The sequence below is a fragment of the Pleurodeles waltl genome, chromosome 11 (genome assembly GCF_031143425.1).
Source record: "Pleurodeles waltl isolate 20211129_DDA chromosome 11, aPleWal1.hap1.20221129, whole genome shotgun sequence".
Lineage (NCBI taxonomy): Eukaryota > Metazoa > Chordata > Amphibia > Caudata > Salamandridae > Pleurodeles > Pleurodeles waltl.
In genome coordinates, this window is record NC_090450.1 from 573,075,682 (window position 1) to 573,098,991 (window position 23,310).

At 45.9% G+C, this 23,310-nt stretch overlaps 1 protein-coding gene across 4 annotated transcripts in view; it reads left to right on the forward strand.

Moving 5' to 3' along the window:
• Nucleotides 1-23,310, forward strand: part of PDLIM2 (PDZ and LIM domain 2) — a 142,040-nt gene that overhangs the window by 55,765 nt on the left and 62,965 nt on the right. For all 4 annotated transcript variants that reach the window (XM_069214042.1, XM_069214043.1, XM_069214045.1 and 1 more), the window contains one exon: nt 2,096-2,247. In XM_069214042.1, the coding sequence (XP_069070143.1) occupies nt 2,096-2,247 (152 nt within the window). The remainder of the gene's footprint in view (nt 1-2,095; nt 2,248-23,310) is intronic.

Genomic DNA, 23,310 nt, shown 5'->3' on the forward strand with positions numbered 1-23,310 from the left:
GACCGCGGCGCGGTATTTCGGAGGGGGGAATTCTGGCGGGCGGCCTCCGCCGCCCGCCAACATTGGAATGACCCCCAATGTATTTTTGCTTGCTGCAAGTAATGTTTGTGGTAATATCAGAAAACCTACCAGTAAAAATAAGACCTATCAGACTATAAAACAGATCCACATGTAGCCAAAAAAAGTCTCATAGATCGAACTATGAAACCAACCCTTCTGGCTCTGCTGAACTGCCCTGCAGGCAGGGCCACTGGAATTAAGCAGTGGGGTTGAGTAAATTATGCAGCAAGAAAAGGCAAATTATGCAACATAATGCAGCACATTTTGTAATAGTATTACTTCATTATTTCATCAATTTTAGGTCAAGCGCAAGTGCTCTGACATGTTGTGATCTATCTGTGGGCTTTTAACCACGCCACTGCACGCCTATCACTGTCACTGGTCCATGGGCTTGCCTTTCAAATATCCTTTATCATCATTGGTAAATGCTTTACATTTGTCCCTCCTTGGGGTAGTTTTGTTACCGCCTTGGCCATCGACCCTGTTACATGGATAATTGCACGTTTCCTGATACGTTTGACTGCGAGCAAACTTCTTTTTCCTTTTGTCTGTCCTTCGCACTCACGCTCATGGTGGCCGTGGCGCTTTAAATTGCCTTGCTTATGTTAACTCTTTTACTTTTAATTTTCAATTTATGTGGCAAGAAAAGTCCAGTTAGGAATTTCCAATGCTAATAGCTCTAAGTCAGGCAAACGCAAGACCCATTGCATTGCAAATGGTTGTTAAACTTAGTAACACTGTTTGGGTATCGGTTGCACCTCATTAGTGCCATTCTACACCCAAATATTGCAATGAGCAACAGAAATGTGACCAGTCCAGGTTTCCAAATGGCCTTCCAATGCGGGCCAAAACTTGTTTTGAACCATTTGAGCTAGAAATATTTTTTTTTGTTAAAATCTACAGATCACGTGGTAGATGATGGATTATGTGGCAAATGTGGCAAATCTATAATAGTGCGAGAATGGCCCTGCCTATAGGATAGTCCAACGCTGGACTTCTGTACCTAGATCTACCACATTCTATGAACAGATGGTAAATCTGAGTTTGTGGCCATGGTGGGCCATGTGTTGGGAGGATGTGAGGAGGCTGGGCAGACTATACTGTGTCTGTGTGAAGTGTCCGAAGCTTCCCCTGTGCTATGTGATGGGGTTGCTTGGGGCCCAGTTAGTCCTCTTTTATTTGCATCCACACACGTAATCTGCTTTTTGTGCGTGTTCAGCATAAAATTAGGGCCAATGGGTCACTCCCCGAGATCTGCTCCCTTGATCGTAGATGAGCTTTCCTCTCTGCACTTGCTGTGACCTGTGACATCCATCGCTTAGTCGAAGGCCCGAATCATGCAATCTTGTTATTTTCTCAAGAGGTGGTGGTTCGAATCTATCCCAGCCCTGGGAGTGAGGCCCTTTCGAGCCTCCCCTGCAGGACACAGGTCTTGTGATTATTGGCAGATCTTTTATCGCTAGTTGTTAGTGGAGACTTCTACAGTAAACTGAACCCCAAACTCCACTAACTTCCGGGAGTTTTGTTAATCAAGGGTCTGCTTTAAGTGGACTGGCAGCGCAGAAGTACGTGTGTGTCCCTTTAACAGGAAGCTTCAGATCCCTATTGAGGCGCATCAACAGATCGCGGGGGGGGGGTCAGTGTATTATAAGGAAAAGCTTCAGTTTGGGTTTAAGATGCATCAGTAGATCTGCGTGTAGTTCTCAGTACTAGAATCGCCGTACTACTGCATGTCAAGGTGGGGGTGCGTCAGCAGAGCTGTGTGCGGGTGGCAGTACTGAAACACCATTGGTGCTGATGGTCAGCACTGCAGACTTTTGGCATCTCTGGGTATCCGTGGAAGTGGTGAGCAGGAGTCTGCAGGTCTCTGGCCGTGGAGTGTCTCGAATGCTCCTGGTCTTACTGGATGTAGGAAAATATCCATCTGTGCCCCCAGCTCTACTGTTCGGGACAGTAACCGCTGCTTCCCTTTGTGGCATTAGGGTTGCGCTTAACCTTTTTTGCACTACTTCTATGTTTACTCATTTTTTGTCAGGTGACTGAACGCAGCAAGGCTGCCGGCGCTGACCTTCGACCTGGTGACGTCATCACATCGATCAATGGGGACAGTACGGAGGGGATGCTGAATGTGGAAGCACAGAACAAAATCAAGCAAAGTCGTCCTGGCCTGCAGCTCAACGTGGACAGGTAGGGGCAGTGCTTGGTTTGTTTTAAAACACACGGCAGGTGCCTGAAATCTTTCCAAGGAGGCCCCGGGGACAGTTCCACCCGTGGCTTGCGTGGACACTGGTGAGAGCTGAGCGAAATACCCGACCTGAGCTGCAGTTAATGAGCATCGTGGGCGAGCTCACCTTCCGCAAGGCAGGTTTGTGGGTCGAAAGGAGGGGGTTAAGCCGTGCACCTTTCATTTATATTTGCTATAAAGCCACAGACTCGGAAAGGAGACTCGTGACATTTTTCGGGAACTTAAATGATGCTGCAAGCATGCTTTGCACTTCCCAGGACTGTTGAAGGTCTAGACTAAAGCAATTTTGAGAACATTGTAGCACATTTTCAGCACAATTTCCATAAAAAAAGTCTCAAAGACTATAGATGATACAGGCTAATTCAGAAAATCCAATTTCACTTGGTATAACATCGAGCTATTCCTACATTTCACTTATTTTCATGTTTGCATCCTACCTTTTCCAAGTAGATCCTCAATCAACCGTTATGATTGAGGCTCCCAGAAGAGCAGAGTAGAAGAAGAGTAAATGACACAAGTCTTCCAGTAGCAAGTTGTCTTTTAGACCTGCGCAGATGTTACCAGCTCATTCAGCAGTGCCATCCCTCAGGTTATGGAATAGAGCAGGCTCGTGCAGCAGAAGAACAGCACTGAGTTTACCTATTACAGTTTTAGAAAGCTGTACTAATGTTCCATTACATATTTGACTTGACCATATATTTGGAAACGCAGTCCTCTTCTTTCTCAAACATCAGCTTTCAGTAAAAATATGCATATTATACTACAAAGTATATCCTTTAAATTCGATGTTGTTTTTTTTGCGTTTGTACAGCATTAACACACCTTTTCAGTGCCATCACAGTGCAATCTCTGAGAGGAGGTCAATTTCTTGCTGAGCTGGGAAAGCCACTCACCGACTGTGTCAGATCAGCAGAGCCTATCTATGTTCACTGTTTATCTGAGAAGTGCTTTGTGCCCATTGGTCTTGAATGTAAATTGCTTTCACCTTGGGAAGGTGGGTTTCTCTTTTTCCTGTGTTGTCTGTGCGTCTGTCCACTGCTCAGCTGGAGTGAGGTGATCTCTCTCCATCCATCTATTAATCACTGTTACATGCATGATGGGATGGTGCGTCTATGACGGATGCATCCGTACTACTGGTGTATGTTATTGTTGTGCGCGACTGTGGTGTTGCTTTGGCAGGTTTTTTCCCGACTATATGGCATTGGTGCCAGACTGTGAATATGATGGTGGGCCTTACTTGTCTAGAATGCGTACTTTGAACGTGACCATTAGAAGGTGCACCTGGAGTGATGATGCATCTTAAGGTTTAGTGGAGACTGTTGTGGCTACCTGGCAGGCCCAGAGTATTGGATATCGGAAGTATCTGGGGTGCACGCGGTAGGTACTGTTCACAGCGCACTATTGGGTATAGTGTGGATGATATCTGAAAACGAGCTAATTTCTAAACCAGAGATGCTGTGGATTTACGTGGTGTTAAGCATCACCTCCAAAAGCATTGCTTATTCCATCCAGTGGGAGAGGAGAAAGCGAAGTATGGCAAGTGGAAACAGCACAACATTGCACATATAGAATTCTCTCTAACTGCACTGCTTTGTCCAGTGGGTACCACTGGAGTGTTGTATACTTACGTCCACTGGTAACTGGGCTGTGACCTAATGGTTTGCTCAGTGAGCTAATAAATATTGACTGGGAGAACATGCTAGCACAGGTTGCCTCCTCGTGACTGTAGTGCATTTGATGCAGGAAAACCTGGGATGTGGCACCAACCCTCTAGAAGAGGGTACCCCAGACCCCAGCCTTTGGGACTGTCGCTGCTTCATGGCTCCTCACCTCGCTCTTCTCAAATGAGTCTCTATGAAGGCTAGCGAAGTCAAAGGACTGGCATGGAATCTTGCATGCACTGAGGACAGGGCCCTGGATTCTAGGTACATCCAGGAAGCAATAAGGCCAAACAGAAGCTTGAGCGAGGTCATCCTTAGTAGCCTGCTCACCACATAACCACCACAGCGTGGTCGGTGTAACCATCTCAGCCACCTCTGATGGGTGAACGGTGGATTGGGCCATTAAAATGCCAGGATTAGCAAGAAAGTCACCAAAAACCCTCAAAACCCCCAAAATATGTCACTGATGAACACTATGATGGATGAGCCTTACACACCCCCATTAATATTCCCTGGGCAAACACGTCCCAGCAGAAACAACACGTGTTTGCATGTTAACATCAGTGTCTCAAACAGACATCCATATACTCATGTATACTGACACTCCTCTCGCTCACAATCAGACACGCTTGCACGCACTCTTTCATGCACTTACACTTATTTCTCTCACCAACACTCATACTTACCCCAATTGCATCTCTCATACTCACTCCTATCACTTACTCCTCCCTTCACTCGGGTTCGCCTTGCTTGCACTCCTTTCTCTTGCGTCCACTCCTCCCGCTGTCTGAACCTCTCGCTGACAGTCTCACCCCTGGCTCCTCACTTCTGCCCTGCACAGCGGATGTAGGAGGTTGGGCAGTCTAAAGTAAGCCCCCCTCCCATTCCTGTTCCCTCCAGTTCCCCACCAATAACCCCCTGCTTTGTGATGAAGGGGCAACTGGCAAGAGGCACCGAACGTACTCGGAAACATTTGTTAAGGGAGGTGGGTATGTTATTGAGGATCGAGGAGCTTAAGTCCAGCCAGAGGCGATATGGTAATAGATTAAAGGTTGCACAGCTCTAGCGTGAAGCAATCCCTGGTGACCCTGGCGCGGGCCGAAGGTCACTTAATTGTTCTGGGCAGCAGCACGTGTGAAACGGCTTGGAGTACAGAGGTCACGTCTATTGTTAGCAGCCTGAGGTACTGTGTGGTGCTGTCGCTTGCTGCTTCTGCATCTGGGGTACAGTGGCCTTTACTTCCTCTGTCTACCGGATGAACAGATTGTTGGGGTATCAGACATGAAAGTCAGAGGTAATCAAATGGATGTCTGTGGAGATGCTCGCCTCTATACCCTGCTTCCTCCGGGTAAATATGGGGCACGCTAGTCCTGGAGCTTAGCAAAGCTTTGCTCTAGGAAAGCCGTCATTGTTTCCAGGTAAGGCTGAAGCTCAGCAGTGTAAACTACTGAAATGCCCCAATCTGACAATCGGGTATTTACCTCATCAGTGGGGTAGTTTCAAGTTTAATCTTTCCAATCCTGTAATGGAAAATCCTCTACGTTCCACCTCCTGTGTTTCCTGCTATTCTGGGTGCTATAATGTGTGTAAGTGACGATGTCTGCCCCTCACGTAGTTGTCCCCCGTCTTGCTACGCATTAGAAATGGGGTCTCTAGTTGACAGAGGTTTGCACCCTGTCCAAGTAGGGATCCTCTCTAGTCAGGGTAAGGGAGTCACACAGCTAATATAACCCCTGCTCACCCCCTTGGTAGCTTGGCATGAGCAGTCAGCCTTATGTCAGTGGCAATGTGTAAAGTATTTGTACACAAACAGTAACATAGTGAAAACACAACAAACATACTCCACACCAGTTTATAAAAAATAGCCAATATTTATCTGAGTAAAACCAGACCAAAACAACCAAACTCCAACATACACTAGCAAAGATACAAATTTTCAAAGATTAAATCTTAACATGGCGCTTAGAAACACAATAGCTCCAACTAGGGCTATCACAACATCTTGACGGAATCATTCACAACAGTCCGATACCACTCGCAAGGGAGTGTGGGCCATTGACTGACTCGCACGGACCACATGTAGAGTGCCTTGGAAAATGAGGAAACAAAGGCGTTGCAGGGAGTCAGGGAGTTGAGGCGTCGCTGGAGCAGGTGTGGCGTCCGTTCCTTACTGCTAGCGGGGAGGTGAGGCATCAGTTCCTTATTACTAGCCAGGGGAGCTGAGGCATCTGTTCCTTATGGTTGCAGGGGAGGCGATGCAGCATCAGTGGCGACGCTTTGGTTCCTTACAACAAGAAACGGTCGATGAATCTAGTAGGTCAAAAGGCAAGACATCGACTTTGCTGTGTCATGATCGCACCATGGGGCCACAGCTGCTGCAGCAGAGTCAGGTGTCATGGACGTCGATGACACAGCATTTGGAACTCAGGCTGTGGTGGGACTTAGGAGGCACTACAGTGGCTTCAGGCCTGCGGTGTCAGTCGCAGACGTTGCACTAAGCAGGGACCACAGCTCTGGTGCAGGCAGCAGCGTGGAGTCACACAGTCGCTTTGGAGTCGTTGTGCTTGTTTCTTCTTGGTTACACTAAAACTGACTCTCAAGGGCCCAGGAATTGGATTTGGCACCACTTGGCAAGTCAGGACTCTCGGCATGAGCACCCAGGTTCTGGCAGATGAAGTCTTTGGTGTACCTGGGACTTCCTAACAGGAGGCAAGCTCAGTCCATGCCCTTGGAAAACCTTTGGAAGCAGGATGTAGAAAGCAAAGTCCAGTCTTTTCAAAGCCAGGACAGAAGCAACAAGCAGTAGGCCAGCACAACAAAGCAACAGGCAGAGTGGCAGTCCCTTCTATGGGTAAAGCCCGTTAGGGGACGGGGCCTCCAAAGCCCAACGCCCCCCTTACGCACAGGTGGTGCACAAGACTGGCCAGGACATCCGCACCCATGCCGAGGCGTGGGGGCGGAAGTACAGTCAAGAAGGATCGTAGCGGCTACGTTGGCCGCTTGCCGGATCCAGACGCTGCGAGCCAGTGGGTGGCTATTTAAGAGCCCCCCCCCCCAAGAAGGCTCGTCCTTCTTTTCCGGTTGCGGTGGCTGGTTCTGGCTGGGGCCCGCAGTTGTCCCACCCACCCTCTCCTTAGTTTAGGTTGCGAAATAAGGTTTTAAGCGGAAATTGAGGTATCCAAGTGACCAGAAACAACAGGGGGGTCCCCAAGGTTGGGGCCCCGGGAGGGCACCAGGGATAGGATCCTGAAGTTCTGAGCCAACCTGCGGATGTACACACCAGATCAAGGGGTAAGGGAGCACAGATCGCTGGGGGGGCCATAGGGCTCCAGCTGTTGGCCGCCCGTTACACCCCGAGACTGATTGGTGTTTGGAGGGGGGGGCGGAACCCTGAGCGTGAGGACAAGGAACGGTGTAGTCAGGGTAACCAACCCTCCTAAGGATACAGGTAAGATATGGGTCACTTGTGTGGTCCAATGGTGGTTCAGGACAGGAAGGGATCCTGTCAGAAAAGATTTATGGTCACTAATTTGGTAACTCATGACTTGTAAATATTTGTGTTATGTTCTTTATAAATGATTTATGACTTTATGCTATAAAGATACAAAGGTGTGTTAATAAAAACCTCTTCCGACAAATCAAATTGTCGGTCTGCGTATAGCTGGTGGGGGGAGTTTGGGCTGACTGGAGGCTTCCGGATCCTAAGCATACAGCTCTTCTTCCTGGCAGAATGTCCTCGGTCCTGAAGGATTTTAACATTGTGGGGTCAGAGTTCCAGTATTTATATCCATTTCTGCTTTTGAAGTAGGCAAACTTCAAAGAAAAGTCTTTGTAGTGCACAAGACCCTCCTTCCCTGGCCCCAGCCACACTCCAGGGGGTTGTGGACTACCCTGTGTGAGGAAAGACACAGCCCTATTGAGGCGCAAGTGTCAGTTCCTCCCACCACTCTAGCTCAGGAAGACCCATCAGCCTGGTGAAGGGCCATCAGGATATGCAGGGCACACCTCAGCTCCCTTTACTTGACTGTCTAGAGTGAATTCACAAACAGCCCAGCTGTCACCCTGACCCCAGACGTGTATTCCACAGACAGGCAGAGGCACAGAATGGTTAAGCAAGAAAGTGCCCACTTTATAAAAGTGGCATTTGTTCAAACAATTTAAAAACCAGCTTCACCAAAAGATTCATTTTTAAATTGTGAGTTCAGAGACCCCATACTCCAGAACTCTGTCTGCGCCCAATGAGAAATTACACTAAGGCAATCCCTATGTTACCCAATGGGAGAGATAGTCCTTGCAATAATGAAAAACAAATTTAGTGGTATTTCACAATCAGGACATGTAAAACACACCAGTGCATGTCCTACCTATTAAATACACTGCACCCTGCCCATGCGGCTGCCTTGAGCCTACCTTAGGGGTGACTTAAATGTAATAAAAAAGAAGGTTTGGGCCTGGCAAGTAGGTGCACTTGCCAGGTCAGATTGACAGGGCTACTCATGTGGGTGGCATAATCACTGCTTCAGGCCCCACTAGAAGCATTTGATTTACAAGCTCTGGGCACCTCTACTGCACTTTCCTACGGACTTACTAGTAAATCAAATATGCCAACTATGGATGAATCAATTACCAACCCAATTTAGACAGAGAGCATTTGCTCTTTAGTACTGGTCAGCAGTGGTAAAGTGCCCAGAGTACTAAAGCCAGCAAAAACGAAGTTCAGCACAGGATCAAAACTGGAGGTCAGAAGCAAAAAGTTTAGGGATAACCCTTCAAAAAGGGCCATTTCCAGCAATACGCAAGATTGGCCAGAGTGTTTCAGAAAACTGGGAGAAGGGAAGAAGTGTCAGCTTCTCTTGAGTAGGGAACTGACTGTCTTCCTTACTTAAAGTTTTAGGAATGTGGTGGTATCCTCACTGGTAGATAACATATTATACATTTTAAATTGCACAGACCAAAAAGACACTTACTTGGAAAGACCAAATATCTGGACACAATGGCCCTCAGTGCCTGGAATGAACTTCCTCTCCATCACATTGTTGCTCAGATTTCAACAAAATTTTGGAAAATGCTGAAAACCTGGCTGCTCTAGGTCCTGGATGTTGGGCATGTGCTGGCCAAGTGCCAAGATATACCTTCTGGTATAATTTGTTGGGCTTTATCAAGTTAAGAATACCAAAACATAACAGAGAAAAATAAGCTACAATGCCCTTGAAAAGACTGCTACTGGCCCCCTCGATGGAAACAAAAGGAAGATAATTAGTTTGGGGAAAAGTCGACTTTTTTTCATTATTTGGTATTTGTGCAACTGCAACTAATGTGGCATCCTAGTGCTGTTGCTTTATCCAATTGAATGAATGCTGGAGCATTCGTGTGTGGTTAGAAGGTGTATGGACAAAGTGTGTTCTTTAAGGGAAAGTTTGCTGTGGGGCACAGTGGCCATGGATATGTCCCCCCTCACCTCTTGAAGAACGTAACACAGCAGGTAGTTATGCAGGTGTCTCAGCAGTACCAGGCTGCATAGGTAGTATGCATTTCATATCTAACCTGGTTATAACTTACAAGTCTACCAATATTAAATGTTTCCTCATGAGATGGATTTAGAGTTAAAGACCAAGCTGTTCACTCTAGGGGGCGGCCAGCGGAAGCGGTGGAGGATGTTCAAGTATCTATACTCAGTTTGCCAGGAAGGACATGGAGTTGCTGGAACTGAATAGGCGAGTTAGTTGCCACAATTACAGTAGAAGGGGCACTGCCACAGTCAAAGGCTCTCTGGAACACGAGTTGGTCTTGTACTTTCCAGATGTGAACTGCCAAGAAGTTCTATATCTTTGCAATCTATACTGGAAAAAAAAAACCTATACCTTTCTGCATGATTTATAGATTATCTGCATCTATTTCCAGAGGGAGCCATCATCTAAGCCATTGGGTGGACCTTGGTGTGAATCCTTGGAGAACTCAATGTTCTAAGCAGAAGGTCTTAAATAGAATTGACGTTGTGCTTAGTGACTGACAGCCTGCCAGTGCAGTGCTTTTAAGATCTGAGAGACAGATTAGTCCCATAGTAATTGATGTAGAAGCAGTCTTTCACCCATATTCTAAACCTTCTAGAATAGCTTTGCTGACAATAAACAATCCATCCTCTGACAAGAAAGAAAATGGGGGAAAAAAGCAGAACTCTTGTGGACCTCTTGCTACGGAATTTCCTCTACTCAATACATGGACCACTCATCAAATCAACTATGGCAAAGTACTATACAAATACCATCAATAAAGTCACCAACAGAAGTAGAACGCTGTGCAGGACAATCAAGCACTACACAAACCCCTGCTAGACCAACATATTCTTCCTCCACAGAAAAGTGCAATAGTATCAACCTCTTCTTGTGTGCAAAATTAAAGAAGCTCCACCAGCACATCGACAACACCAAGCTTACTTTGATAATTGTATTCACCCCTTCCCTAATAATACAACAATGGTCAGCCCTCATAACCCCATCGCTCTCTGACCCGGCTGATTTACTCACGTCCCTTAAAGCCACTTATAAAGATGATATCTTACCACTATCCTTCATCAAGGCTCGCTGGGGATGGTTTATTATACCTACTTAACATTGTTGATGCCTCCATCAAAGCAGGCATCTTTCCAGATGTTCTCAAGACAGGCCAGATCCGCCCACTTATACAGAAACCCATATTGGATCCTGATGACCTTGCCAACTACTGGCCCATTACTCACTTACCTTTCATCGGCAACATCATTGTAAAAGCAGTCTATGTCCAACTCCAGTACTGTATCAATGCTAACCTTCTCCTTCTCTTCTACCAGGCTGGCTTCTGATCATGTTGCAGCCCAGAAACCGCTACCTTACTTATCATAGACTGTTCTCTTGACTCCTACCTCCTTTAATTCCCAAATACAGTACACTTCTAAAGCCCGCTAGGACTTCAGGGGAGACACTTAGAGACTCACAGGGTGTCAGGCAGAGGCCAGCAGTAGGATCCAGTCCAGTTCTAGTTGAGACTGGTCCTCTGGGTACTTCCAGGAAAAGGCCTCTTGCAGCATCTTCTCCCACTAGGCACACAAGAGCTCCAGGTCTTTAGGGCTCCTCTCAAGTCACTCACAGCAGCAGGTCCAGTCCTTTTCGGTGGGTCCAGAAAATGTTCTGAAGTGGGTGCCTGGGGGCCTGCGAAACAGATGATGCCCTGGAGTGGGCCACAAACAGGTTGACCACATCAGAGCTGACAAACATCTCTACAGGTAGACAAAAATTGTGGGTGAAGCTCACGTTTGTAGTGCCCTTGTCCATTGGGTGTAGGAGTCCAGCCTGAGGACCCAGCCATTTGCTTTGAGTGGGCTGCAGGAGTAGCTTGTGTGTGTCATGTGTGTGCTTGTGTGTATGCAGTTGCTTCTGCCTATGGTGTACATGTTTTTGGCTTATGTTGCTGTTTCACAATTGGTTCCCCTTTGTGCCAGTAAAGCTTGCAACCAGGTCGTTGTGCAGTTGCTGCTGTTCGTGCAGTGCTTGCAAAAGGGAAGCACACCCTCCTATTACTCGTTCTGTACCCTTTTTGTGTGAGAAAAGCTTGCACCCAAGCACTCGCGCCCTGCCGGTCTGTTATAAAACCTTAATGTACAAGAAAGGAGGTGGCTAAGGACCAAGATACCGCACCACCTGCATACCCCAGTAAGTACTGTAGTCTGCAGTCCACCTCTATAGGTTAGTCACCCAGAGACCCACAAATTAGAACAATTCTTTGCAATAGAAAGGCCTCTCTTGTAAACAATTGTTATAAAACCTTGTGTGCACATGGAAGTGTCCAGGAGCAGACATGAAGGGACGTCAGTTAGTCCCACAACTGTTGTCGACAGGCCTAATTCTAGAAGTGCTTGGGTCCCGTCTGACTGACCAACGCATTTGAGAGACGTGAGCTGGATGTGAACGAGGCCAGCAGGGGCAGCAGTCCACGCACTGCAGGAGGCGCCGCTGGGCTCAGGTGCAGGGGTCCTCACATACCAAGGCAATGTTATGAAGCGGCAGCACGAGCTCTCGACACCCAGTCTGCGTTTGTGTAGTTTGATATGTCTACGTTTACACAGCCCTGTTTTTATTTGGTTTGCTGGAGTGAAGGCTGGAAAACCGGGTCTGCTGTGAGCCACCAGGAAGATAACAAACTGTCTTCCCGAGAACGTGCAAGTCAGGACTTGAGGACGGATTTATTATGTAATCAAAGTTTGGAGGGTGGCGGCTGTGATACTATTTAGAGCAAACTTTGTGGCCAAACCCAATGTTTGTTCTCGGGCTGTTGAGCAAAATAGTCTCGAGCACTTAAAGATGCGCCCGCCATTCCTTCCTCCTCATATACCTTGTCCCCGTCTACGTCGGCACGCGGTGCGCGCGGGTGCACATCTTTGACAGACAGCAGCTGGGCTGTTTTCCACATTCACAGAACATTTGGAGTACAGACTGGAGCTGCGCATGCGCACTATACTCACAGAACTGGTGCACGGGCGACTGCAGAATGACTGCAGCACAAGCAGTGCACGCTTTCCTCAGAAGTAGAGGTGGGCAGCCAAGCTAGGCTTCAGCTTGGCTCACGCCCACAGTTTGGCTCTGGCTCTGGCTCGGCCTTTGTCCTACGTACACTGGAATACCAAAAAACCGAGATGAGCCAAGTGTCTCAAGCACTACTTGTTCCCCTCCAGTTTAAGACAAAAGCCACAAGATGCATTATAGCTGAACGCACACAGTTTAAGAAAGTGCTTTTCAATGCTGCATGTGATTGCAGCGGACCTGAGCTCCAATTCGCGTGTGTTTTACTGGGGGGTCAAAGTGTATTTAAAAAAAAAATGTATGGGAATTGTGATACACAGAACAGTGAACATGGGGCGGAGTCAAAGTCATGGCTAAAAAAATAAAATATTCTATAACTGTTTTGTTGGCCTTTCACCTTCAGATACCTGCATATAAAATAATGCATGCATTAAATTAACAATAATTGCATGTTTAATTAGAGGGAAATGCGCTAACACCTCTCAAAAATAATAGGGATCTCATTTAGAGTTCAGTGGACGGGTTACTCGGTCACAAAAGTGACAGATATCGCATCTGCCATATTGAAAGTGCCATTAGCTATAATGCACTCGCAATATGATGGATGGGTGTATCTGCCTCATTTCTGACCGAGTAACCTGTCTGCCAAATTCTAAATCCAGTCCTAAATCTTTGTCATCCCAAAGCTTGCAATGACTGCATCAATTGAGGACAATACCGGCCTCCAAGCAGCATTTACATTTGCAGGTTATCAATTCCATTTCCTTCTGGCAGTAAGCACCCTGGCAAGAAGGTTTGTTTCTTGTTTAGCTGTCTGTTTATCCCTGCCTTCACAGCACCGAACATTCTTTCCATTCCATTTCAGCTGAGGCATTTCAGTTGTTGGAATCAACTGTCCCGGACAGTTGTCTCCTCACAAGAAGTAGGGAAACTTGTTATGTTAAATAAAAAAAAAAAGTATGGACAAGCCATGCCGATAATCTCACCCACTTCGACCTCTGGTCTTCAAAAATGTTACTAGGGAATGGTTTTATGGACAATAAGGTTGTTCTCATGCAACTACAATATGGCCATTTAAACAATGCACTTATTAAAATTGCTTCTCTTGATTCACTCTTAACAGTGTTTTAAGAGCATTGGCTGTTGACAAAATTTCACGTTTGAAACTATGTTTAATAAATGTAACTTCAGTGATATAATCTAATATAGTAAAGAGAAACAGGCATTCAAGAAATGACCTATTTTAAAGAGTCTTGATCATGTGTTTACAAGACTTTTGCTGCCTCATTTTCATGTCAAATCTTTAAATGGGCCGGCTCGCGGAGTCCAGTCGGATTCGGCTCCCCCTTTAATTTTCCTTGCGTACCCACATCAACTGCCAAACATAACGTGCAGAGCTGCTCGGAGAGCTCCCCTCACTCGCAGAAAAACATCTCAGAATGCCTCGTCCAAGCATCACCCACTCAAGTGATAGGTATGGCACCAGAAAAACATCTCAGAATGCCACGTGCCAAGCATCACCCACTCAAGTGATAGGTATGGCACCAGAAAAACATCTCAGAATGCCATGTGCCATGCATCACCCACTCAAGTGATAGGTATGGCACCAGAAAAACATCTCAGAATGCCACGTGCCAAGCATCATCCACTCAAGGGATAGGTAAGGCACCAGAAAAACATCTCAGAATGCCACGTGCCAAGCATCATCCACTCAAGGGATAGGTATGGCACCAGAAAAACATCTCAGAATGGCTCGTGCCAAGCATCATCCACTCAAGGGATAGGTATGTTACCAGAAAAACATCTCAGAATGGCTCGTGCCAAGCATCATCCACTCAAGGGATAGTTATGGCACCAGAAAAACATCTCAGAATGGCACGTGGCAAGCATCATCCACTCAAGGGATAGGTATGTTACCAGAAAAACATCTCAGAATGCCTTGTGCCAAGCATCATCCATTCAGGGGATAGGTAGGGTGCAGGCAGCAGGGGTGCAAGGTTCCCTCACTTACAAAACGGGGACGTAGGCAGAGGAAGCTGCCCTCAGTCACAAAACCCTTACAGCGCGGACCTCATAGGTTTAAACGCAGAGGGGAGGGTAAGCAGGAGCTGTGCAAGCTTACCTCACTCAGAATAGGCGTGGCTCTCGCCAGTACAAAGCCTCCAGGCCACTTTCTTGTTGGCCTCCTTGCTACATTGCTGAGATGATGGGCAGACATTATTGCTTCTTTAACCCCTGCAAACTGCACTAATCACCCCGACCTCCAGTGCCTCGACGACCCCGCAAGTGGCGAAGGCTGTGTGAGATCAGGGGGAACTTGAACCATCAATCTCCACGCAAGAGCAGTGGCGCGGGAACTGGTGCAGCACCCCCTAAACCTTGAAAGAGTTTAGAAGGAGGGTGATCAATAAAGATGTCCTTCAAGCATTTTTAATATGACAGCATTTGTTGCCTTTAAAAAAAAAAAAAAAACAATTTCAGTTCAAAGGATCTTTATTCTGCCACGTATGGCCATAAAAGACACAATTCGATAAAATACAACCATAAACTAAGAATATAAAATAACGCAGGTTAAAAACAACCACGTTCATCTGCGACGTAAATGCTTCAAAAGATTAATGAACACGATAACCCCTTCAATAATCAATAAAAAAAAAGACAAATATGATTACAGTGCCCGTATAAAGTGCTTAGTGCAAAATGAAAAAAGAAAAGACATGTAAAACGATCATTGAAACAACAATTATTAAAGTGCAAAAACATAACCATGAACGAAGATGCACATTGAATCAATATTACATCACTATACCAAGATGATTATCCCTTCATAGTTTTCCCGGCTCGAACTGCGGCTTTAAGAAAAGAGCGTACCTTATAACAAATATCTGGTGTATTTAATAACTGGAGATGATACAGGGCCTCTCTACATCTAAGGAGACCCAGTAACTTTGAAAAGTGTTTAAGAAAAAAAAACATGTACTGCAAAACAGGGTGAAGCTGGTCCCCCAAAATCACCAAGCTGACTCCCAGAGCTCAAGAGCCGCCAAACCGTTCCGGCTCTAAAACCAACAAGAAGAGACCACTCCTATTGTGTGAGTTCTAAAGAGAGATAAAAAACCTATCAAAAACCAGCACAGTGCTTTTCGCAACTCGGGTTGCAGACTGTCCTATATCCACAATACATTTAGTGAGATTAATTTATTGGCAAGCACCCTAAAAGTTGCAACCGCACCACTGGGTGAGAGGCTACTTGGCCCTCTTTCTCCCACGACCTCCCCGTTTCTGCTCCACGCACTCCTTTTTTTTCTAGACCAGCTGCAGCCAATGGAAGGCCGGGCCCTGCCCTTTCAGTGTCCTTGGCGCTGCGCCAGGGGGCGCGCCGTGTCAGGCCCTGTCATTAGTTGTGCGCTGCTGCTTCACCTGGTGAATCCTTCCTCATTGAGTTGGGGGTGGAGCAGGGTCGCCGCTCCCTTCTACTGACGCTCTTTATTCAGGGAGTGTAAATGCTGTTTTGAGAGGAGGGAGGGGCTACACGAAGTCTGTAGCCATGGAAGGCCAAAGGGGCTGGGGCATTGTCAGTTATAGTGTGACTAGGTCATTGCCTGTAGGTAGGGGTGCCACCTTTTCAAGAGAAAAATACAGACCGTTTGTTGTAGTTTCAATAATCTGCAAACCCCCAAAAATACTAAATAGGGTGTTAACCCCTTCGTTGCCAGGCCTTTCCCCCCTCAGGTGCCAAGCCTTTTTTTCCGCTATTTGGGGCAGTTCGCTCTTAGGCCTCGTAACTCTTTGTACACATAAGCTACCCACGCCAAATTTGCGTCCTTTTTTTCCAACATCCTACGGATTCTAGAGGTAGCCAGACTTTGTGGGTTCCCTTGAAGGAGACCAAGAAATTAGCCAAAATACAGCAAAAATTTCTTTTTTTTTGTTTTCTTTTTTGAAATGGGAAAAAAGGGCTGCAGAAGGGTTGTGGCTTTTTTTCTGAAAATGGCATCAACAAAGGGTTTGCAGTGCTAACGTCACAATCTTCCAAGCTTTCAGGAACAGGCAGACTTCAATCAGAAAATCAAATTTTTCAACACAATTTTGGCATTTTACTGGGGCATAGTCCGTTTTTACTATTTTTTGTGCTTTACGCTTCCTTCTAGTTAGTGACAGAAATGGGTGTGAAACCAATGCTGGATCCCAGAAATCTAAACATTTCAGAAAAGTAGACAAAATTCTGAATTCAGCAAGGGGTAAGTTGTGTAGATCCTACAAGGGTTTCCTACAGAAAATAGCAGCTGAAATAAAAAAAAAAATGTTGAAATTGAGGTGACAAAAACAGCCATTTTTCTCCACGTTTTACTCTGTAACTTTTTCCTGCGAATTCAGATTTTTGAAAGGAATATACTGTTATGTCTGCTGGACAATTCTGGTTGCGGGGATATATAGGGCTTGTAGGTTCATCAAGAACCCTAGGTACCCAGAATCAAATAAATGAGCTGCACCTTGCAATGGGTTTTCATTCTATACCGGGTATACAGCAATTCATTTGCTGAAATATAGAGAGTGAAAAATAGGTAACAAGAATACCTTTGTATTTCTGAAATGGGCACAAGATAAGGTGTTGAGAAGCAGTGGTTATTTGCACATCTCTGAATTCCGGGGTCCCCATACTAGCATGTGAATTACAGGGCATTTCTCAAATAGACGTCTTTTTTACACAGTCTTAGATTTGGAAGGAAAAAATGTAGAGAACGACAAGGTGCAATAACACTTGTTCTGCTATTCTGTGTTCCCCCAAGTCTCCCAATAAAAATGGTACCTCACTTGCGTGGGTAGGCCTAATGCTCACGACAGGAAACACATCATGGACACATCACATTTTTACATTGAAATCTGACATGTTTTTTGTAAAGTGCTTAGCTGTAGATTTTGGCCTCTAGCTCAGCCGGCACCTAGGGAAACCTACCAAATCAGTGCATTTTTGAAAACTAGACACCTAGGGGAGTCCAAGATGGGGTGACTTTTGGAGCTCTCACCAGGTTGTGTTACCCAGAATCCTTTGCAAACCTCAAAATCTGGCCACAAAACACTTTTTCCTCACATTTCAGGGACAGTTCTGGAATCTGAGAGGAGCCACACATTTCCTTCCACACAGCGTTCCCCCAAGTCTCCCGATAAAAATGGTACCTCATTTGTGTAGGTAGGCCTAGCACCTGCTACAGGAAATGCCACAAAACGCAATGTGGACACATCACATTTTCCCAAAGAAAACAGAGCTGTTTTTGCAAAGGGCCTAGCTGTGGATTTTGGCCTCTAGCTCAGCCGGCACCTAGGGAAACCTACCAAAATGGGGTGACTTGTGGAGCTCTCACCAGGTTCTGTTACCCAGAATCCTTTGCAAACATCAACATTTGGCCACAAAAACACATTTTTCTCTCATTTGAGTGACAGAAAGTTCTGGAATCTGAGGAGCCACAAATTTCCTTCCACACAGTGTTCCCCCAAGTCTCCCGATAAAAATGTTACCTCACTTGTGTAGGTAGGCCTACTGCTTGCAACAGGAAATGCCACAAAACACTATCTGGACACATCAAAATTATCAAATACAAAACTACCTGTTTTTTCGGGGGGGGGCGAGGGACCTGGTGTTTTGGTCCTGGGCTCAGCAGCCATCTAGGGAAACCTACCAAACCCAGACATTTCTGAAAACTAGACACCCGAGGGAGCCCAGGGAGGTGTGACTTGCTTGCATTCCAAAATGTTTTCTACCCAGAATCCTCAGCAAATCTCAAATTTAGCTCAACAATCACATATGTTCCACATATCTGTGTGGGATCAAAGCACCGGGATAAATTTCCTACCGCCCAACGTTCCCCTCAGTCTCCCAGTAAAAATTATACCTCATTTGTGTAGGTGGGCCAAGTGCCTGTGACAGGGAAGATCCAAAATCATATTGAAATTTAGGGGAAACCAAAGCGGGTCCAAAAGGGTAGTTTGAAAAAAAAAAAACATTTTTAGGCTGACAAGTGCAGAAGAATTTTTATCGGTATAGATGAGACAATGTTGGGTGGTAGGAAGTTTGTGGATTCTTGCAGATTCTGGAAGGTTCCATCACAAAAATGTGTGATTTCCAGCAAAGTTGGAGGTTTACAGGGCATTGTGGGTGAGAAAATGGTGCAGGGGCATGTGAAGCACACCACCCTGGAATCAACCAGATGTTTAGTTTTCAGAAGTGTCTAGGTCTTGTGGATTTTTCTACATGGCAGCGTCCCAAGGTCAAAAAAGTACAGCCCTCACCATTTCAAGTGGGAGGATTTTGAGTTACTAAGCTCTCATGGCCCAAATGTAAAACCTAATCCCCAAATAATCAAATGTTCTCTTGCTTGCTGTGAGAAAAAATGTTTTAATGTGGGTGGGAGAGCTGAAAGACTGTTACCCCCATCAGTTGGGGTGGGGGCATAACCAGGCCCATACTGGTTGGTAGCCACCACCCCACAATTTTTTTTTTTTTTTTTTAATTCTCTGGCAACTAGTAGACTTTCTGCCCCCTGGGGTGTGGATCGGGGGTAATTGCCCAATCTGCCCACTGGTGGGCAGAACAGCTTTGGCCCCATTTATTTGGGGTGGGGGCATGGCCATATCTGGTCTCTGATGGGCTTTTTGCCCTCCTTGGGGGCAGATCGGCCTTCAATAAATAGGCGGATATGCCTCCAAGGTGCGGCATTTATGGCCAACAGTAATGTGACCCCATGGGGAGCGACCCTTGCCCAAGGGGCTGCCCCCCCCCCAAACAAAACACACACCAATCCCTGGTGTCCAGTAGTTTCTGCCCCCAGTTGGGGGCAGATTGGCCTAACAAAAATAGGCTGATCAAGGGGGGCAGAAATGGCTTAAATACAATTTGCGTAAGTATTAAAAAAAAAAAAAAAAATTCCCTGGTGTCTAGTGGTTTCTGCCCCCCCTCCCCTACCTGGGGCAGATCGGCCTAATTATATTAGGGTGATCTGCCCCGGGGGGGAATGGGGGCTGAAATGACCTAAAAATAATTTGGCCCCCGGGGAGCGAACCTTGTCTAAGGGGTCGCTACCCACATATAAAAATAAATAATAACCTAGGGGTTTTCTGCCCCACCACCCCCCCCCCAGGCAGATGTGGCGTAAAGATAATTTGGCCCCCCGGGGAGCGGCCCTTGCCCAAGGGGCCGCTCCGGCCGCTCCCCTTATGCGTAAATATGATTTAAAAAAAAATTCTATGGTGTCTCGTGGTTTCTGCTCCCGGTGGGGGAGGGGCAGAATAATAAAAATAATTTGGCCCCCCGGGGAGTGACCCTTATCTAAGGGGTCACTCACCACTCATTAATTTTTTTTTTATCCCTGGTGTCTAGGGGTTTTCTGTCCCCACTAGGAGAAGATCAGCCTAATTATATTTGGCCGATCTGCCCCCAGGGAGGCAGAAATGGCCTAAAAGTGATTTGGCCCCCCGGGGACTGTCCCTTGCCCAAGGGGCCGCTCCCCTTATTGAAATAGAAAAAAAAATTCCTGGTGTCTAGTGGGCATTTCTGCTGCCTGATCGCATTGCGATCGGGCAGCAGAAATGCTGTGAGAGATATGAAAGGAAAGCTCTTTCCTTTCATGCCTCACCTGCCCCACCTCCCGGTTGGAAGAGAAATGCAAAAGCATTTCTGTTCCGGGATCTTGCAGGAAGCATGCTTCCAGCGCGATCGGAGGTGACCTCTGATGAGGTCAGCGCGCGATTTGCGCGCTGATGTCATCAGACGTCACTGGGGGGGGGGGGGGGTCAGGGTGAAAGGGGAAGCGACTCCCTCTCCATCCCTGACTGGGGTGTGTGGGCTGGGTGCAGGACGAGCTGGTCTAGTTCCGGGCACACTGGAACCGTGTGCCAGGAGGAGACCAGCTCGCCCCAGGCACCCTGGGGGTTAAATACAGTTATATGTATTCATTTGTAACATGATTTATTTGCCTCTGTTTACTTTAACTAGTAACCAGGGATTGTTAATGCAGTGCTGAAACACATGTAAAAGTACTTTCTATTTATATTTGCTGTTTGAAGTATGTACAGATAAGGGTTAAAAAATAATTACCTTAGTTGATTTTGCTTATTTTTGTTTCTACCGGTACATAAAAAAAACTGTGGTGATGGTAGGAAACTGGGCAGGTGACTACCCTACCTGTAGGGCAGTCTCACTTTCTACATATTGGCCATTCCCTTTGGCGGGCTTGTTGCACATGGGTTTCATGCTTGAGATTTTGCCCAATCAGTTGCGCAACTGCACTTTGGCAGTGAGAGAAACGTTAGGGCACATGGGGAGGTAGAACGCGCTGTGGGGGTCATTAGTGATGAGTGTCATGGCAAATCCTGAATAGCTAGACCTTTTTCTTTTTACATTTTATTTCTTTAGTCCCCACCCCCATAGTAGACCCCACTTCAGGTCACATTCAAACTGTTGCATAAAAAGGCAGTGAGACTCTTCATGGTAATATCTTTTGAAGAAGTTAAATTTTTAGGTCTCACCTACAGAAATATTTGAGCTGTTCTTCTTGAAGACCTGTTGTGCCACTGCTTAATTTGTAAAAGAATAAGTGCTGGTGCCCAAAGCTCTGCCCGCAGCTGATGCTTCTAAATGACTGAACCCGATACCAAGGCTGTGTATTTTGAATCTTACATATGCCTCTTTAATCTACTCTGACACTCCCTGCCCTTTTATACCTCTCTTGCAGATTCATGCTTTCTCCCTATAAGACTGCTTTTCCATCTTTCTCATACTATCTTTCCACTTTTTGTTGTTTGTGTTGCATGGAGGGTGGCATCGGTATGTGTATACGTCATTGCCATACATATTTCTTTTTTGCCAATGTTGTCCCGCATTGGCAAAGCATTTTTTTCTTTTTTGCTGGTGCAGAACCGCATTAGCTACACACAAAGCTAAAAAGTTGGGTAATGCCACTGAAAATCAAGACCTATCAGCTTTGCGGGTGCTTGTTATGTATTTTGGGGCATTAAGTGGGGTTGTTCCCAAAAAAGAGGAGCATGAAGCAAATTTGCTAACTTTAGTTATTCTGTAACTCAAGATGTTTGTTGGCAGAAGTAAAGATGTTAATCGTTAGGCATTGACACTACTGTTTGTGGTTGTTTTTTTTTTTAACAAAAGAGCCTGGAAAATAAATCCATAGCTGTGAGCCTCTACTTAAGGTATTAACTACAACTATTGTAGTTTAACTCTGTGTTCTTGTTGTAAATCGAGTTGAGGAGAGAATCTCAGACATTCGACCGGATGGTATCTTTGGGTGAAACGAGCTAGTAGGGCCTTAATCGGTTGTTCAGCAGATGCTTTGTGGTTAAGGCACAATGGCCCATATTTATACTTTTTTTAGCGCCGCATTTGCGTCGTTTTTTGACACAAAATCAATTGTATTTTGAAAAATTGCGCTGCTTTTGCATAAACAAATAACGCAAATGCAGCACAAAAAAAGTATAGATATGGGCTGATGTTTGTAAGTCAGTGCTTTGGCAGGCCTGGATTTTATGCACTGGCTTCATGGCTGGGGCACCGGATTTCATTACCTCAGGCAAGGCGGCTGTACAAGTTTATCCCAGAGCATATTGGTAATTGGCTTTCTGGGAGTCCCTGCTAGTGATCTATGTGGGGAAAGACTCGAACAAGGCTTGTTATAAACTGCTGGAAAGAGTAAAATGCTTTTTGGTAATAGCCCCAAAGCTGATAATGTCAGTTTTTAATACTGCATTGATTTTGATGAGACGCCACTGAATTAAATATGGGGGCTTCAGTTTCTTTCTTAGTTGATAACTTTCCTAGCAGATGGCCACAAAAAAGGCTGATGAGCAAGGATCCATAAATAATTTGCATTCCAACGCCACTAGCTTGTCCTCACTATAGGAATATGTAGTTGAAGGCACTTGCTCTTTTCTTGTGTCTAGGTTAGAAGGCTGAGATCCATGAGGAATTCACATTTATTGGGTATTTTTTCAGGGCATGCCTCAAACTATCACAAGGTGGCTGTCTCCAGTTTCGGCCATCTAGGAAGGTCCATGGGCCTGTCGTATTAAACCTGGCCTAGCAGCAGTAATGGTCTTGACATTACTTAGCCACCATCAAACTCTGGGAACTTTTCCCTCCTGGCCATCATAGTTGTCTCCATCTCTCCATGGAGACCATCAAAGAGGGGATTTGATTCAAGATTATTGGGCAATGGGATGGTTGATAAAGCCATGTCCTCTTCTGTGCCATGCCCCCTTGAATGCCTCAAAAGGTAGACTAAGACCTGCCCCATAGTTGTTACTCCTTCACAATCATGACAGATATCCCATCTGCCGTATTACGATCCCATTGTATCCTATGGAGATTGTAATATGGTGGACGGAATAGCCGTCATATTTGTGACGGAGTAGTCCATCCACCAAGATTGTAATCAGGCCCAAAGTCTTTTGATTTGCTTTATTATTTACCAGTAGTGGTGGACTTATTCATTCTTATAAGGAAGAAGTTAGCTTCCCTTACACAGATACCAACGTGTGAACTCCATATTAATAGTGTTGGTTCCACCTGCTTTCCTGATGTCAGAGGAAGACTACAGATCTATAATAGTTCTTATGACTTCCTCTGCCTTGATGGTGAACCCTCAAGACTGATCAGCATCAGTGAAGTGAGGGGCTTGGCAACAAATTCTAAGGAGCAAACATCAGAGGGTGGAGTACTAAGCAGAAAGTAGATAAGCTTTAGACTCAGGTTCTGGGTAGGTGTCTGAGCATTTTTCAGTGTGGG